This window comes from Labrus mixtus, chromosome 8 (assembly GCF_963584025.1).
Source record: "Labrus mixtus chromosome 8, fLabMix1.1, whole genome shotgun sequence".
NCBI classification, from domain to species: domain Eukaryota; kingdom Metazoa; phylum Chordata; class Actinopteri; order Labriformes; family Labridae; genus Labrus; species Labrus mixtus.
This window is the reverse complement of record NC_083619.1, coordinates 19,134,074-19,150,930: the sequence shown is the minus strand read 5'-3', so window position 1 is coordinate 19,150,930 and position 16,857 is coordinate 19,134,074. Positions and strand designations below refer to the sequence as shown.

The 16,857-nt window shown below is 39.2% G+C and overlaps 2 protein-coding genes across 2 annotated transcripts in view; one reads left to right on the top strand and one right to left on the bottom strand.

Annotated features, from left to right (window-relative positions):
- Positions 1–9,425, top strand: part of pth1r (parathyroid hormone 1 receptor) — a 46,818-nt gene extending 37,393 nt beyond the window's left edge. Inside the window, exons 7-13 of the mRNA XM_061044933.1 lie at positions 2,525–2,678; positions 3,040–3,100; positions 4,465–4,531; positions 4,680–4,774; positions 4,955–5,096; positions 5,603–5,644; positions 5,733–9,425. Of these exons, the coding sequence (XP_060900916.1) occupies positions 2,525–2,678; positions 3,040–3,100; positions 4,465–4,531; positions 4,680–4,774; positions 4,955–5,096; positions 5,603–5,644; positions 5,733–6,095 (924 nt within the window). The 3' untranslated portion in view covers positions 6,096–9,425. The remainder of the gene's footprint in view (positions 1–2,524; positions 2,679–3,039; positions 3,101–4,464; positions 4,532–4,679; positions 4,775–4,954; positions 5,097–5,602; positions 5,645–5,732) is intronic.
- A 52-nt stretch (positions 9,426–9,477) lies between these two features.
- Positions 9,478–16,857, bottom strand: part of tmie (transmembrane inner ear) — a 14,092-nt gene continuing 6,712 nt past the window's right edge. The window contains exons 3-4 of the mRNA XM_061044934.1: positions 16,036–16,185; positions 9,478–9,904 (exon numbers count right to left, since the gene is read on the bottom strand). Coding sequence (XP_060900917.1) covers positions 9,615–9,904; positions 16,036–16,185 — 440 coding nt within the window. The 3' untranslated portion in view covers positions 9,478–9,614. The remainder of the gene's footprint in view (positions 9,905–16,035; positions 16,186–16,857) is intronic.

Sequence of the window (16,857 nt, the reverse complement as noted above, 5' to 3'; positions counted from 1 at the left end):
GTCACCCTATATAAAACAGCACTAAGCAAGGACGCCCATTTCAGCAAGAAGCTGCAATTTATTGATCCATGAATTCATCGATTAAACAAAAAAAGAATAATGAAATCAATGATTTGAATGATGAATCTCCTAATGCAAAACAAAACAAGAAAGTAGGTCACAGGGGAAATTCACTTCGCCCACGAAGAAGCTATAAAATGTAACTTTTAACACAAGCTGTGACATCTGCTGGTTTCTAATCAGCTCTGCACAAATAGTTCAAAAACTGTGTATTACAAGTGGTAAGTGTGATTACCTTTCACTTCCCGTATGATCAAGTGAAAGATGCAGCACTTTGGAAAAACCGATCTGAAAAAAAGGTGTACATAGAAACATGCTGCCACCAGGAGAATATCTCCTGTTTTTTTACTTCCATTCCCTAAATGTCCATGTGTGCTATATCTGCACCAAATGCTCTTGAATATAAAATATATCGATTATAAACTCAATCCACAAGTGTTTCTTCTGTGAAATGTCACAACCTTAAAGCATACTAAAAGCAGTGTTGCATTTTATGTCATGTTGACATTGGATCATTCTAAAGTACACAAGCTGCAGAAACATCCACTCAACTATTCAGTGCAAAAGTATGTAGTGAGAAAGTATAGTGTGTCGTTGATATAGTGCAAAGAAAGGTCAGTGCATAAGACAGGATATACAGAAGGCTGTGAAAAGCTTTCAGGCTGCAAAGAGTGGAGTTGTGTTTCAGAACAACATGGTGGCAGCAGGCTAAGCAAGTCCACCAAGACATCCCTCTCCCTAGCAACGTTTTCCAGCTCCTCCTTGGGGAGTCCAAGGAGCTCCCAGACCATATGGAAAACATAATCCCTGCAGCAAGCTCTGAGTCTACCCTGGAGTCTACTTCCAGTTGGACATGCCTGGGAAACCTCCCAAGGGAGTTGTCCAGGAGGCATACTAATCAGATGCCCGAACCACCTCAACTGGCTCTATTCAACACGAAGGAGAACCCTACTCCGAGCTCCCTCCATGTGGGTGAACTCCTCGTCCAATCTCTAAGGCTGAGCCCAGCCGCCTGCTGGAGGAAACTCGTTCTTGGCCGCTTGTATCTGCGATCTCATTCTTTCAGTCACTACTCAAATGTATGGAGCGTTATGAAGCATAAGATAAGAACATCTAGACCCTGAAATGTTCAACAGCTGAAATAAGCAAGAATGGAAAACACACTTCTATCAAAAACATAGAAAACTGTCTCCTCAGTTCCTAAAATGCTTACAGTGTTGAGATGCAACACAGACAAACGTGACCCTGTCTTATATGCAAGTCACTGCAATAACCGTTTATAGAAAACGAATTACAAAGAAAACTTAAACGCTACCAACATATGTTCTTTTTCTGTTTATTATTGGGGTTTTTTTTCTCATTGTTTGCGTTGGAAATCTAGAAATAAGATTTCATCTTTACTGATCTCCTGTTCGTATGAACAATGTGACATTTTTTTTTTTGATTGAAGCCAAAAAAAGACGAAGGCGTTCAGTGGTGCAGTCGTCAGAACTTTGCTGATCTTATTTTAGGTTATAAGCGATTTAAATTGGTTGCCAATTAAATTGGGTAAAAAGCAGCAGCGAACAGAGAAGCTTTCAATGATTCATTTGAACAGTTGTAACCCTTTGAGCAGACCATGAGTTTGTTGCACTTTCTCAGTTTTTTAGTAGGTGGTTGCATAAAATGTCAATGCCTGTTCCTTGATATGTAAGCAGCTCTGCAGGAGGAGAAACCGTCTCAGGTTACTCTTAAAGGGGCACTATGTAGATTTGGTAGTGAAATTTGTAAGTTGGAGAATTTATATAATTCTATGCTATATTTTCTGAACTAAATACACAAACTTTATTGAAAAGGAAAAAATGGATCCCTGAAAACTGTTTAGAGCTTAAAAGCTACCAGGAGAGTTACGGTTTCACCACCATGACTAAGTTATACAATTTTCCTCTGAAGACAGTTTGTGTATAGAGTTATGAACATAGACCACAGAATCTGTAAATTTCTCCGACTTTCACATTTCTCTACCAAAACTCCATAGTGCACCTTTAAAGTGTGCGTGTTTTAGAATGCATTTCGTCCCAAAATCATTTCATCTGTTTGAGACCCATCTTTAAAATCAAATCTTTAAGGGACAGAATGTCTGCAAAAATCTGAAAGTTGTTGGATTTGATCCATGTTTGTAGTATTTCTTGGACTAGGACGCAGTATTAAGAATCAGATGCAGATTATTGATCTAATAATGATAATGATCCACTCTACATCAATGACTGTCCATTCAGTGTTCCAGTATTCACTGCAAAGAAACATTTCTGCACAGAAAGCTGAATGCATATTCATCCCATGCTTTTCCCCGACCCCTGTTGTGTACTGATGTGTAGCTGCTGTGTAAATATGGACACACACTGATACTGGAATATGAAAAGCATTTCTTTTTTTCCCACTGTGAGTATGGATTAAATCTGCTCTCCTTGCCATTTCTCCACAGATTGGCTGCAAAGTGGTCGTTACCTTGTTCATGTACTTCTTGGCAACCAATTACTACTGGATCCTTGTAGAGGGACTTTACCTCCACAGCCTCATCTTCATGACCTTCTTCTCAGACAGAAAGTATCTTTGGGGATTCACTCTGATTGGATGGGGTGAGTTCTGTGTCATTTATGTTCATTACACCTACATGTATGTAACGGGCTAAGTTTTGGCAGCTTTAGTGGTCTGCAAAAACTTTGGGAGGCACTCTAAAACCGATGCTGTTTTTTATGAATAAGCAGACAATGATAAAGAAGAATGCCTTATTGCATGAAAATGGGCCTTACAGTTCCTGCATTGTACACACTGTGCGTGAAAGTTACATAAGCACAGCGCATACAATGTGGATGCTGTGCTACCCGGGTTCTACATACATAAGCTTTTTATGGACCTCTGATGTCATCTTTTAGAGTGTTTTCTTATAACGATGGCTGTTTTATGACAACAGTGTGTATTTTTGACTTTATTTTCCAGGAGTACCAGCCATATTTGTGACAGTTTGGGCGACTGTGAGAGCGACTTTTGCAGACACAGAGTAAGTGATCTACATGGATTTATTATCCATATTTTTCTTGTAGAGCTTCACCACACAAATTCTGAGGTCATGAGTTGCAAACTGAGTCGTAAAAAAAAGTATATTTTCTGAGTATGCTGAGGTATGAAAGCAACATGGGGTTTAAAGCAGATTGGCCTTCCAATCTGAAATGGGTAGAGCTGTTCAGAAAGAAAGCTGCCTCAAACCAACTTGGCGGGCTTTAAAGCCCCTCTTTGCACTATCTGCAGCCTCCACATTTTGCTCCTGTATCCTGGTTGAACATTGAGGACTTTGGATCTTAGAGCTTACAGCTAAGCTGGTATGCAGGAGTTGCTCAAAGGACCTCAACCTTATACAGCCACGGTACTTCTGCTTCCTGTCTAGGCCTCTTTTTGTACAGGAAGGGAAACCGTGTGTAGTGGTGTCTGACTGCAGACACGTTTCTCTAGGCTGTCTTTGAGCCATCTATTCCTCCTCACACAACAAGCAAATGTAGTACTGCGGTAGCTGTGGAGAAATAAAACATTCTCAAGCTTTATCTCACAAACATACTCTCAGTGCCTTCACATCCCCCCCTGAATGGAAATGATATGCCTAGAATTCAAGAAACAGAATGTAATAAAGAAATAAATGTGACTGTTCTTTCAGTGGGAAAAAAATATAATACTTTCACTCGTAAAAACACACCCTGTAGTTGTGAAGAAACAAAACAATGACGGTTTGTTATTTTGGAACAATTACTCATTCCCTTTGTAAGATCATGATATAATACAACAAGATACAACACAATATACAATACAAAATGTGTCTTTGACTCCAGTGATGGGTAACAAAATGCAAACAAGCCGTGGTCACAATAAAGTTATTTGGACCATTGCATACAAAATGACTGTTCATCAGTTGTTTAAACATAGCACAACGACACGGGGACAATAACAACTTAACTTTGCATTCAGTAGAAAGAAGAAGGTTTAAAGCTGCTTTGAATAATAGCCATACACTGTTGAGGATTTCATTCCTCTTATGTTTGAATCTTGTAGTTAAAGCCTATTAAAGTGTTTCATTACCAACTCCAGAAGGACACATATCTTCTTCTTTCAATGGCATTAATTTCAAAGGTTTGAGAACGTCCTTGAAGCAGAACGGGGCTTTGTGTGAAAACACAGGAAATACCTCATTTAACAGAAGTTATTTTTCAGCGGTGGTTGGTTACTTGTGATGCTGGATAAACATCCACATGTCATACTTTATCATGGTTTTATCTCTAAGATGAAAGGATTAGCAGTGTTCTTAGATTAACTCACCTAGCAGGTGATCCTTACTGAGCTACCACTGATCCATTTTGTTGTTGTTGATCCCTGCAGGTGTTGGGACTTAAGTGCGGGCAATTTGAAATGGATTTATCAAGTGCCTATCCTGGCGGCCGTTGTGGTGAGTATGTGTTCACTGCTGGCACCTTTTCCCTGCTGCGGAGGAAAGGGCAGTGATTTGCTGCACCTGGGGCAGTGCAGCTGTTGGACTAGAACCCTCATCTTGATTGCAATGACATTATACCATTATGTTTCTATTTATACTACAGGTCAATTTTATGTTATTTCTGAACATAATCAGAGTGTTGGCAACCAAGCTGCGAGAAACAAATGCTGGAAGGTGCGACACAAGACAACAGTACAGGTACAGAGTGTTAGCATTGTGCTAATTGTCATACACTTTGATTCATTCATTATTGGATATGTTTGCGATTTAAAAAAAAAAAAACATGTATTTAATTGCACTTATTGCATCACAGGTTTTTGATTATTAAGAAGCTTTGACAAACTAAGACCAAACATGTCTGTTCTGTCACTGATACAGGAAACTCCTAAAGTCCACGTTGGTGCTGATGCCGCTCTTCGGCGTGCACTACATCATATTCAACGCCATGCCGTACACAGAGGTGTCTGGAGTTCCCTGGCTCATCCAGATGCACTATGAGATGCTGTTTAACTCTTTCCAGGTAAAGCTGCCGTGGTCTGACATGCTAATAAAGCTCCGATGGTCCCATTAAACATTCACTTATCTTTTGAAGGTGAACAAACGAACGAACCCACCCATTGTTGCTTACTGTGGAGATCTTTGGTTGTGCTTAGATCCATTAAGATACCATCTGTTATCATACACCAAATGGATGTATTCTACATATTTCACATATTATTTTGTCACTGTTATCAAATCTTTATTGTGTTCTATTTTAGTTGCTCTATGGTAAGAGTGCTACTGTTAAGTTTGTGTCCAGTTTTTGATTTCATTTGTGATGCGCAGACAACACTAAGACACACTTCTAACATGTATAAACCTACTTGGCATTGACTCATATTCTAATTCTGTTTCTTATAATTAGGAAGAGAGGCTTGTCTGATATAAAAGGATACCTCTTAAATGTTAAATGAAGTGCTAACTGAAGCTAACTGGCCTATAAATTCATGGATCATGTCAATAAAATCTTTCTCCACCCTTTTTCAGGGATTCTTGGTGGCAATTATATACTGCTTTTGCAATGGAGAGGTATGTACTCTGTGGCATTTTAAATCAAGATCATCCTGCACGATATGTTTAGCCCTTATTTCTCTAAACAACTTCCTTTTCCTCCAAGGTGCAAGCCGAGATCAAAAAGTCGTGGAGCAGGAGGACTCTGGCTCTGGACTTCAAGAGAAAAGCTCGGAGCGGAAGTAACACATACAGCTATGGACCCATGGTGTCGCACACCAGTGTTACTAATGTCACCGCCAGAGGACCGCACGCCCTCCACCTCACCACCAGGCTCGGTCCCGTGCCTGTGAACGGACACAGGAATCTCCCCGGGTACGTAAAGAACGGCTCGGTCTCTGAGAACTCCATACCTTCGTCGGGACAGGAGCTCCACCTGCCCGACGAGGAGCATTCTGCAGCCACGCGGCCTTGCGAGGACGAGAAACCCTCCCCTGTGGTGGAGGAGGAGAGGGAGACAGTCATGTGACCTGTAAGAAATGGGGAAAAAAAACATGAAACTGTCCTTTGCGGATAGCTTCATCGTTAACACTGCCAGTTTTTCCTCCTGTGAAGCGAGCAAAAGCATTGCAGAGGGATGAGGCCTGTGTCACAAAAAAAGGGTGTATCTCTTAAATGAGCCTGGCTGCCTTTATTTGAGGGAGGGTGTCCCTCATTTTTGTGGCAAATTCCCTCAACTCTTTCACCAACCGCCTGCCACATCGAATGTGTAATAAGACAAAAACCGACTGACACTTCTTATGTCTTTTCCACTGCCAGAACAGTTGTTTTCTTGTTTTTGAATTGCATTTATATGTGCTCAGCTTTCATGCGTAAATCTAACCGGGGTTTGTTGCAGCGGTCGCCATGAGCGGCCTTAATCACCTAAAAGCCAGGTGAATGTCTGAGTGCACTTAGAGACACATGTGTGGGCAGTTCCATCAGCATGTTTTTCTTGTAAGTCAGCATAAGTAGACTCGGCTTAAAAATGATTAATGCTAGGTTTTGAGGCCTCTGGTCATGCTCTGCAGCATGGCTTCTCAAATGACTAAAGTCCACTTCAGTGTTAAAGGGAAGGTACTCAGGTAATTGAAGTCCTCTGTTGTTGCACACCTATTTTTATACTTTAAAAGTTGTGTTATAGTCAGCATTTCTCTGAGGATAATCGTGTTCTATATGAAGCTGTTGGAGTTTTTTTTGTTTTTTTTTGTTTTTTTCAAATGTTGTACAAATTTTGCTGTTTAAAAAGAACCTGTTTTTTATTTCTCTGATTTCAACAGATGTCAAGGAGTTCAAATGAATGTTTCGTATTTAGATTTTCTCCAAAAATCCCTTCTCTCTCTCTCTCTCTCTCTCTCTCTCTCTCTCTCTTACACACACACACACACACACACACACACACACACACACACACACACACACACACGTGGCCAACATAGTTGACTTATTTGAGAGCTGTTTCCCTCTCTTTGGGATCAGTTAGCTGAGGTCAAGAGGAACTTTATGGAAATGAAAAAAAAAAAACATCATATGAGTGAAAACGTTTTAAAAACACAGTTTGCAGGAAATAGCCTTCAATTCCACTGGAATGTTAATTAAATGAGGAATTCAAGAAAAAAAAAGATCACAAAAACATTTGTGCAGATTATGAAGGAAAACCTGGAAATGTATAACGTGTTACATTTTACAGATGCTCCAGTGATATGCTGCTTTTTGATGTAAATACATACAAGTCATAATGTTTACAAAGATCAGAAATACATTCTAATTGTGAGCTAATAGTGTTCATGTATATTAATATGTTATAAAGCTATGTTTTCTTTTTCAATGTGTTGGTTTACAGAAGTTTTGCAATATTTGATGATGTATATAGTCCCAAAAAAAACTGTTGAATATATTTGCAGGTGACAGAGGGCATACAAACAAGCGTTTCATGAAGCATTCCAGGATATATTTGAAACTCTGTAACTTGTCATTTACCCAGTTTGTCCGGATTTTTTCGCAGGTTATTTCACATTGCATCCCACACCAAAGAAAAAAGGCATGGTATGATGTCGGAGGAAGTTATGTTGCAGCCTTTCTTTGATTTTTTTTTTTTTTTTTTACCATGATCTTGTTAACAATGACCAAAAAAGTCTCAAAGTTGCAGTAAATTGGAGCAGATATTAAGTATAGGAAAGTGTCAAGATAGAAGTATTGAAGCAGAGAGCCCTAACATACTTTATTTATGTGTAGTGTAAACAGCAGTAAGGCAGATAAGAAAACCAATGTATACAGTCCGCAGCTCAGTGACAATGGACTAAAACTGTCACATTACAGCAGATTTTTTTTTATCTGGGACTAATCCTGGTCTCTGTGTAGATTGGTCGCTCTTTGGTTTGGAACAAAGTTGTGATTTGGAAAACGATTCAGTCCATTTCAAAGATACATTCAATTTTCATTATTTCAATGACTTCTCACTGACTGATTTATTCTCCCAGTTCCCTAAATCCAAGTTTGGATCCATTACAGTGTTTGCTTTGACTCATTATTGAAAGGTCAGAAACTAGTCTGTTTGCAGTTTTAACTCCTAACAAGTCCGTCCAGCAGGTGAATACTACTTCTGAAAGAGTGGATAGCATGTTGGATAATGAATACTTCTATTTCAGATTTGATATCAACCAATCAATGAGCCTTACACGATTCATTAACTGTTCACCAAGAAGTCACATTTTAAAATGGTTAGGTTGGTAATATTATATTTTTTCCTGTATTATGAAAAGATGTCTTGACGTAACTTGATCATCTGGGCCACAGATATCCAGTGTTATCTGAAAACTAAAGCAACGTCTTAATCTTTGACTGTTATGGGTGCGTGTATTCTCACCACAAAGGAAATTTGTCTTTGCAACAAAATATATATATCTTCAAAACACTTAAGAAATACCTACTGACCCCATGTCAGCCACACAGAAACCAACTATTCTGATGCGTGTATGCAGTTTGAACATTCAGAATTTCTAAGAAGTGCTTACGATCCTCCAGAAATTCAAATTGGATCCAACTTGAACTTTTCCATGAAAATGAATCATCGCTGCTAATCAAGGTTGAGTGGACGGACTCAAATCTTAATAGCATGATCCTGCAGGCCACAATGATGGAAGACTGAGGAGACCTTTGTGAAATAATGATGCAGTGATTAATAATAATTACTTTTAACTGGTCTCTTTCATTTTTTATATATACTGCATTTTTCTCCATTTTCTGGGAACCTCATTCTGAATGTTTTACCCAGTTAAAGAGTAGGTACAAAAAATATTTTCCATTACATTTGAATGATATTTTTTTACATTTTTTTTATTTAAGCTGAATAAATTGACATTGGGTATGTATACTGTCCTGTAAACCAGACATTTTTCAGTAATAGTGCAGCCGGTACAAGAGCATGGACATCTTAAATTAAAAAAGAAACACTTTAAAAATAAAATTTGAGCACTTTAATGCTATAGAAAAGTATTTTGTTCTGATTGTAACATGTACAAAGATTGTGTTTTGGCATCAAGTGTACAGAAAGGCCCATCATCTTAGAGCTAATGTTGTATTTTCATTGTATTTTAAATACCTCTCATGGAAGTATACAGTGTGTTTCATGGTCTTTTATTTATCTCAGTGGAGTCCAAATGGGTCGTGATGCTTCAGATGCAGTATGTGGAGGAGTGTTTGTTAAGGCACACCTCATGGTGATGAAGGCACGCTGTAGATATCAGTGTTAACTGTTTCTGATCTCTAATGTTTCATCAGTGAATTGTGATTACGACAATAAATCCAGAATTTTACTGTACTCTGATGTTCTTGCACCTTTCTTGATAGAGAAGTGGACAAATGATTCATTTTTTTGTGTAAAAGTTTTTGGTTTATTTTATACAATATGATAAAAAGTCATCTTAGAAAAAAAAAAAAACTCCACAAGAGCTAGCAGCAAAACAATATGAAGAGATTATTTTCAGTGGTTGTCCATGAAAGTCAGAGTTCATTTTTGAGCTTTCTTTGCTCCCCCTTTAGCCCCTCCTTTGCCTCCTTTTTCTCCTTTGTCTCCCCTGTCTCCCTTCTCACCAGTTTTTTTTCCTTTTCCATCAGCGGCATCTTTCTTGGCTGCTCCCTTTTCACCTTTTTCACCTTTCTTAGCATCCTTCTCATCCCCTTTCGCCTCTTTGGCACCCTTGCCTTCTTTTTTGCCCTCTTTGGACTTCTTCTCTCCTTTTTCGCCATCCACTTTCCCCGAGACTGTCGTCACCTCCTCCTTCTCTTCTACCTTTGCAGCTGCAAACATACAGGAAAAACACAAACAGTTCATAGCTGCATCAGGTAGGCTATCATCAGGGTCCTGCCTCGAGTGCTAATTGGAAGAGATATTGCAATCCAACAGAGGGCCGGGGCTAAGTAGGTTGAATGTAATGAAGGCACATCTGTTTCTCTCTGCAATAAGCATGGTCTATTTATTCTTTTAATGCCATGGCTTTGAGGGCTTTCTGTGTGAAATAAGGAGAACAAAAGTTAACAGTCAGCTTTGTGTGTGAGACGGTGTGTTCCACATTTAGAATCAAGGAGTGAGGATGGCTGAAATATGATTACAAGAAAATTATCTTCTTGGAGTAAAAGTAAACATTTTAAGTAATAAAGTGAATGAAATCAAGTGAGAAGTTTGTATCAGACCGTTAGCTGAGCCTGGCTTAGCACAAGATAAACAAAAATGCTAACTGATAGCTAGCTCTGTACAGAGGAGACCAGCAGACAGGAACTTTTTTTATAACCATTCTATACATGGGTTTGCATCTGTGACATCGTTACACCAAGTTGTTTAGTTATAACAGTTAAATGTGGTATTACTGCAATACCTCAAAGCACCACAGTAGCAGTGTCAACCATTGATTGATTGGTTGTATTCTATTGTTACTGAGCCCACTCACATCTACAGGTTCTCTCCTCAGTAAACAGTTGCGGCAGGATATGACGTTCATATTTTACAGTTCACAAACGTATAGTGCATATAGCACCGTAAACACCTGGTATGATAAATATTATACTGCAGACCAGTGTGGATATCAGTATTCATTCTTCTGTGGACTTGATGTACTTTTTAGCTAAGCGGGTGACAATACGTTGCAATCTGACTGGAACTGTCCTGTTTTCCAAACAACTATCACATATCAACACTGAGTTGTCTGTATGTCAATCAATGTTGTGCTTTTTTAATAGAAAAACATCACTTTTGCACCACTTTTGAGTCAAAGGTCAATACTGACATGTGTTAATCAATCAAGGGATTGCAGCTGTTGCTTAGCTAGCCCAGCTAATCACACTAACAGGACCTGCTGCGTAACAACAGGTAAGCTAGCTGTCGCAGGCAGAGAGGAAGTCAGCGTTTTCCGAGGAGCTCCAAGAGACTTAGCGAGTAGCACTGTTACGATCCACTTCAACGAGGCAAAAGCAACTTAAACGGCTCAGGAGGGCACCTGCGCCTACCACCTTGTGTGACCAGTGCAGGTCACGTTCTGTGGATCGATACATGTGGGTTTGTGATAAAATCTAAGTTTCCTGTTTTGGAGGTTTGAAAATATGTTCACCCTCATGTTAAACTGAACAAACTGCTTAGCTTGCTCCTCCCGTTGCAGGCTCTCTTCACCAACTCCAGCATTATAATTTGTTTCTTACAGCATCAGAGAACATAGCATGAAAGCAATCCCAAAGAAAAGCTGAATCTAAAGCGTTTGGGCTCTAACAGACCTCCCAAGTGACCTAGCAACCACATGTGAGACTTTCCCACATAACACCTGTGGTATGGATCAACAAGAATCATTGGTGTGATTTTACTCTTCAGCAACTATTGTGTAACGGCTGTGAAAATTGCTCAAAGGACAGATTCCCGATGAGGCCGACCGGAGCGTCATTGCTTTTTTCCCCAGTAGCAACACAAACGTTTGCTTTACAAACGCTGCAGTGTCACTGGATACACAAACGGAGGCCAAGAAACCCAACTACAAACACACAGCAGATGTCAAAAGCTGCTGTAGGGGGTTTAAGTAAACCTGAAATTATTTGTGGTTCTGTGTTTTACAGTGTAAGCTGACTTCAAATATTCAACCAACCATCAGAACTGTTGTGAATAGATTTTGTGTTTTCACTGAATTATGAAACATGTTTTCTGCTTTTATCCTTGTGCATTCCCCCTGCGGTCAAGATTATTGTGAATTTGCTGGTGTATCTGTGTCTCCTTTCTTTTCTATGTCAGTACATTTTTAAAGAAAACCTGGAGAGACGACTCACCGCTACAATAGCTAAAGGCCTGCATGGTTCGGTGAAGGCTTAATTTAGAGCTGTAAGTATTTGTAGCACTCTGAAATCCAGATTGATCTTTCACACACTAATTTGTGTCAAATTGCTTGAAGTGCTTTTGAATTTTTGGTCCTTTTCCTATTTAATATTCAGAAAAGTAGTGTAGTACGGCAATTAAAGGTTAACAATGCTATCTAAAGAAAATCACACCACACCACTACCTTAGAACATGTAAGAAACAGAAAACCATTAAATGAATATATACAGTTGAATATCTAATTTGTGAGTAAAAGTAATCTTATTTTTTAGTAGATTTAGTAGAAGATTTTTAGTCAGACATATGTAAATATGAAGCTCGCTGGCAGGGATTTCGATTATTCTTACTAATCTAAATACCTCTAAAATAGCTCTGTCCACAGCATTGGCTGTATATAAAGATAGACGAGACCATTCCACCTCTTCCACCAGTTGTACTAAAATTAGTACAAAATTAGTACAATTAAATTGTTAAGTCAAATCAACTTCATTTCTAAAGCACATGTAGAAATAACTATGGTTAAACAAGGGTGCTCTACAGAGTTAAAAGAATTGCCCCATCCCCAACCCCCTAACCAAGAAAAAGATCCATCAGGTCCACATCATTAAGGACTCTTGTGTCATTTTGAAACAGACACTCACAGATATGTAAAGGTCAAAGACTCGTATGTTAGTGTCTGTTACATTTCCTCTCGTCCCTCCTCTTCTACTTCACCTGTTAACATGGAAGAGGCAGAGCGTGTGACCTATACTGCAGCCAGCCAGTAGGGGGAGCTCCAAATGTTAAGGCTTCAATTTCTTTCTTTTTCTTTTTTTTTTTTCATTTTATACAGTCTGTAATTCACAGGTGACAAATAGCACCGAACGGCGTCTCTTAATCTCACCCCTTTTTCTCTAAGCCATTAAGTCGACGCAGGGACATCATAGTGACTATGTGACATCACAAAGTTACTGCTCCCAGTCGAAGAAGAAGAAGTGCAGTAAATAAACATCCGTGAAACACCACATTGTGCTTTTTTACTGACAAATGCAAAAGTTCAGCTGGTAAAGTAATGGTATTACTTAATATAGAAAAACTCATTCAGAATTACTGGGGCCAATAATTACTTTCACAGTGACTTTCTAAAAGTGAAGCCCATCCTTCTGTGTCACTGCGCTATGATCCTTTAATTCATTTGTCCCTCGCTGCCCGTTGAGAGATGTCTATGGGGATGGATGTATGATTGGTTTCTTTGAGTTAAGAGAGAAACGCTGAGAAGATCTCCACGTCCCGCTAACTGACTTGGCACTCTGGAGGACAGCAGGTTTCTTCAGGTTGATGGGAGATACGGAAGGAATGATATATCTCTTCAGTTCAGGCATTTTATTCACTGTCTGTGTGAGCGCATGGGAGACAGATGAAAAGGGCCTGGTGGATAGGAAATTATACCCTTTATCCACTTTTTCCCCAGTGTGTTTTCAGCAGATATTCTCTGTGAAACTGAAGAGGCTCACTGCGGTCTTTTCTTGTGAAGATATCGACTCAGATGCTGTACAGCTCGCTGAGAACGTGTTAATGGTGGCAAAGAGAAATTTGTAAATGGGACACATTTTTATACAGAAACATGGATCTTTAAAGTCAGTTTATGGTCATAATACCTCCCTGAGTTACATATTTTCTGTCCTTGAATGTGCCATAAGATAATTATCTCTAAACAAGTAAACAGATTTGACAAGCTTCTGTTACCCATGCACTCATCCAAAAGATAAGATTGGGTATTTCTTGATCCTCATTTGCAAAATGTAATTAAGTTATGTTTGATGTTATTTTTACTTTATCCTCAGGGGGAGCATTTCATGAGTGCACTGTTGTTTTGCATAATTGAGCCCTCAATCCGAAGAGTGAACTTTAGAAACTTACATATTAACTGCATTATTCTTGGTAGAGCAGCCGAAGCGTCACATAAGCTCTGCAGAAAAGCAGTCGTTTGCATATTTGCTCGTTAGATCATTGTTGCTTTCCTTCTTAGTTAATCCAAAAGCAAACATTACTGCATGCTTTGTTTGGAGTTTATGCTTGACATCAGCTATTAAATATGTCTTTATCCTGATTCTTTACAAAGGCTGCAGTCAGTGGGCTTCCACTTCAGGCTCTTTCCCAGCCATACGGATGATTGGTCATATAGTCACGGAAGAGGATTTCGACCTCGACTCTCTCTGGTGCCACTGGTGATTGAAGAGTTACATTATTTTGCCACAGCAGGATTAGCATGTGATTTTATTAGATGCAGTAATCACGCCCCCCCCCCCCCCCCCATAAATTACACAATAACTGATGGACGCATGTGTGCATACAAATGCATAACGTAGCATGTAGAGGAACAGGCAGAGACAGATGTCAGTCCCTATTTGTCATGTTTTTTAACCTGAAAAGGCCACAGCGAAGCAGCTGAGATAGAAAAGATCCACACAAAGCAACACACCAGACTCCTGGGAGGAAGAGAAAAGAAAAAAAAGAGAACATTCAATCAACAGCTGAGACCAGGATTTGCTGGCAAGAGAAATCACGTTTTATTTACACTTGAGGCAGACAGTGCAAATCGTGATTTTCTTGAAGTGTGTCTTGAGAAAGCGATCAGACAGCTTGTGAACTAGACGACCACACACACATACAGGCGACATGAATGCACTTTTCTTTTCATGGCTGACAATCAAAACAACTTTCAATTGTGTCATTTTCTCACAGTTATCACCCCATGACAATTTCATGCAAACATTCATGAAGCAAGATATGTGACTCTTTATTCAAAACAAAACAAAAAAAAAGCTCTGAGAACAATAACAGCGTAAGAAATTTACAAAAAGCATTATCTACAAAAGTCCAGCTGCAAAGCTGAACAATAAGAAAATGTTTCATATTCTGCTGCTCTCACCCACTGCGGCAATCAAGACTTGGAAGTTTAGTATACTACTTTTTTTGTACCTTTCTGGCTGTACTTTTCAAAGTGATGTAAAAAGCATTTTGAATGGCCGCTCCACTTTTGCACACTTGTTTTTTTCTTATATTTTTCTGTGCTCCATTTGCAAGAATTGCTTACTGCTTTGACTGATGGCAGGATGTCTGGCTGTGAGACGCACTGAAAAGACCTTACAGTAGTGGTTACCTATTGGGTGTGTGACCTTAAACGACTGGCCACTTCTGTGTACACCACATTTAAAAAAAATGTCAAAACTGAGAGGATCATCTGAAAGAAGGTAAGAGCAGAAAAAAAAAAAGATCATCCTGTGTCTGACAAAGTGAGGGAGCTGGGTTGCTCCTCGCTCAACCTAACTATGGACAGCTGGCTGTTATTAGCACTTTGAACCTGCTCAGAGACTGTCTGTACTGCAGGAGCATCTGGGGTAGCTGGAGGAAAAGAAGGGAAGGAAGAAGAAGAGGAAAAAGAGAAAGGAAGAGAAAAGGAAGAGATATTTTAGTATAACAGCACACAAATAGAGCAGAAGAATTGTAATTGAGTCCAGCATGCTTTGTGAGGTGAAAAGAAGGGAGAGTAAAAAACTTTAGAAAATAAAAGCGTCACCAGAAAAGATATGATGTAAAAGGAAAAGCTGTCCACTTTGGGTCAATCTGAAATTAGGACTACAACAGCAAAGAGTCTTGTAAGACCATGTAGATTTGAATATGGTTTTAAAAAAACATCTCAGCCCATTCATAGAGACACAAATCAAAACTGCTCTACATACAAAGCTGGCTTTCTGCATTTCTTTATTTCCCATGCCTTCCAGATCTGTAGGGAAAGCTTTTGTGTAAAGTAGTCACAGATTGCTCTAAGGGGACATAACACACTCTGCATAACGAATAGATGTCATAAGACTTCAGTGTTTAAAAATTCATTCATTTTTCAGAAATGTATCTCTAATTTTTCTCGTTTAAAGTTGGCCTCTCTGCATTTTTAAACAGACCGTTTGAAGAAAACCACAAGCAGAGCCATTGTAAAAGTACCACAGTCCGCATCTGACTTTCATTTTGATGATTTATGGATTTATTACCGATTTAAAAAGCATCTCGACTATATTGAAGAGTTTGAAAGAGAAGTACTCACATCCCGGTATCTCAGTCAGCTCATTCAGAGGTGGCACTGTCTCTAACGTGTTGGCATATTTTTTGGCGGCCAGCCTCTGCGCATGCCGTGCCTCGATTTCCTTTTTGGTCCTCGGGATTCGACACTTGAAAATACAACACAGAGTGATAACTGAAAGAGAGGGCGACACAAACAGAACACAATGGGCTTTATGTTATCTATTTTTCCCATGAAGATTTTGGTAGACTCTAAAAACTGAAACATTGTCCACATACTGTATGCACTCAAACAAAGACACTTCAGGATATACATAAATTTCACCCGTTTGCACATTTTAGACTGATTTATAATCTTCATCTAGGTTCAATACAGCATGAAACAACTAGAGAAAACAACCCGTTCTGTTTGTGCTCACTCCTTCTTAAAATACCATGGCTAGAGTTCTAACTGAATGTGTTGGTGTTATGTGATGTGTTAATGAGAGCTATATGCATAAAGAGCAGGCTTTTTTATATATAGATGTTTTCGTTTCCCCTTGTGTTCCTGCAGGGCCCAAGTTTAAAGTCTGTTCAACTAAAAAAACGTTTACAAAAAAACTTAGCAGCAAGGTTACATATCAAAACAGAGGACTAAGTACATGCATACATTTGACTTCTTTGGAAGTCTGACCCTATACAAACGATAAAAGGCCAAATTGCCCATTGTTCATTTTGTATTATTGAAGCAACAGCCTAGCATGTCTTGTTTCCCATCATGCTTTGTGTTTTACCGAATGCCTGCTTTGTTAGGCTTGTTAGTAATGTCAGTATTGAGAGGATTTTGTTTCATGCAGTTAGGTATCAT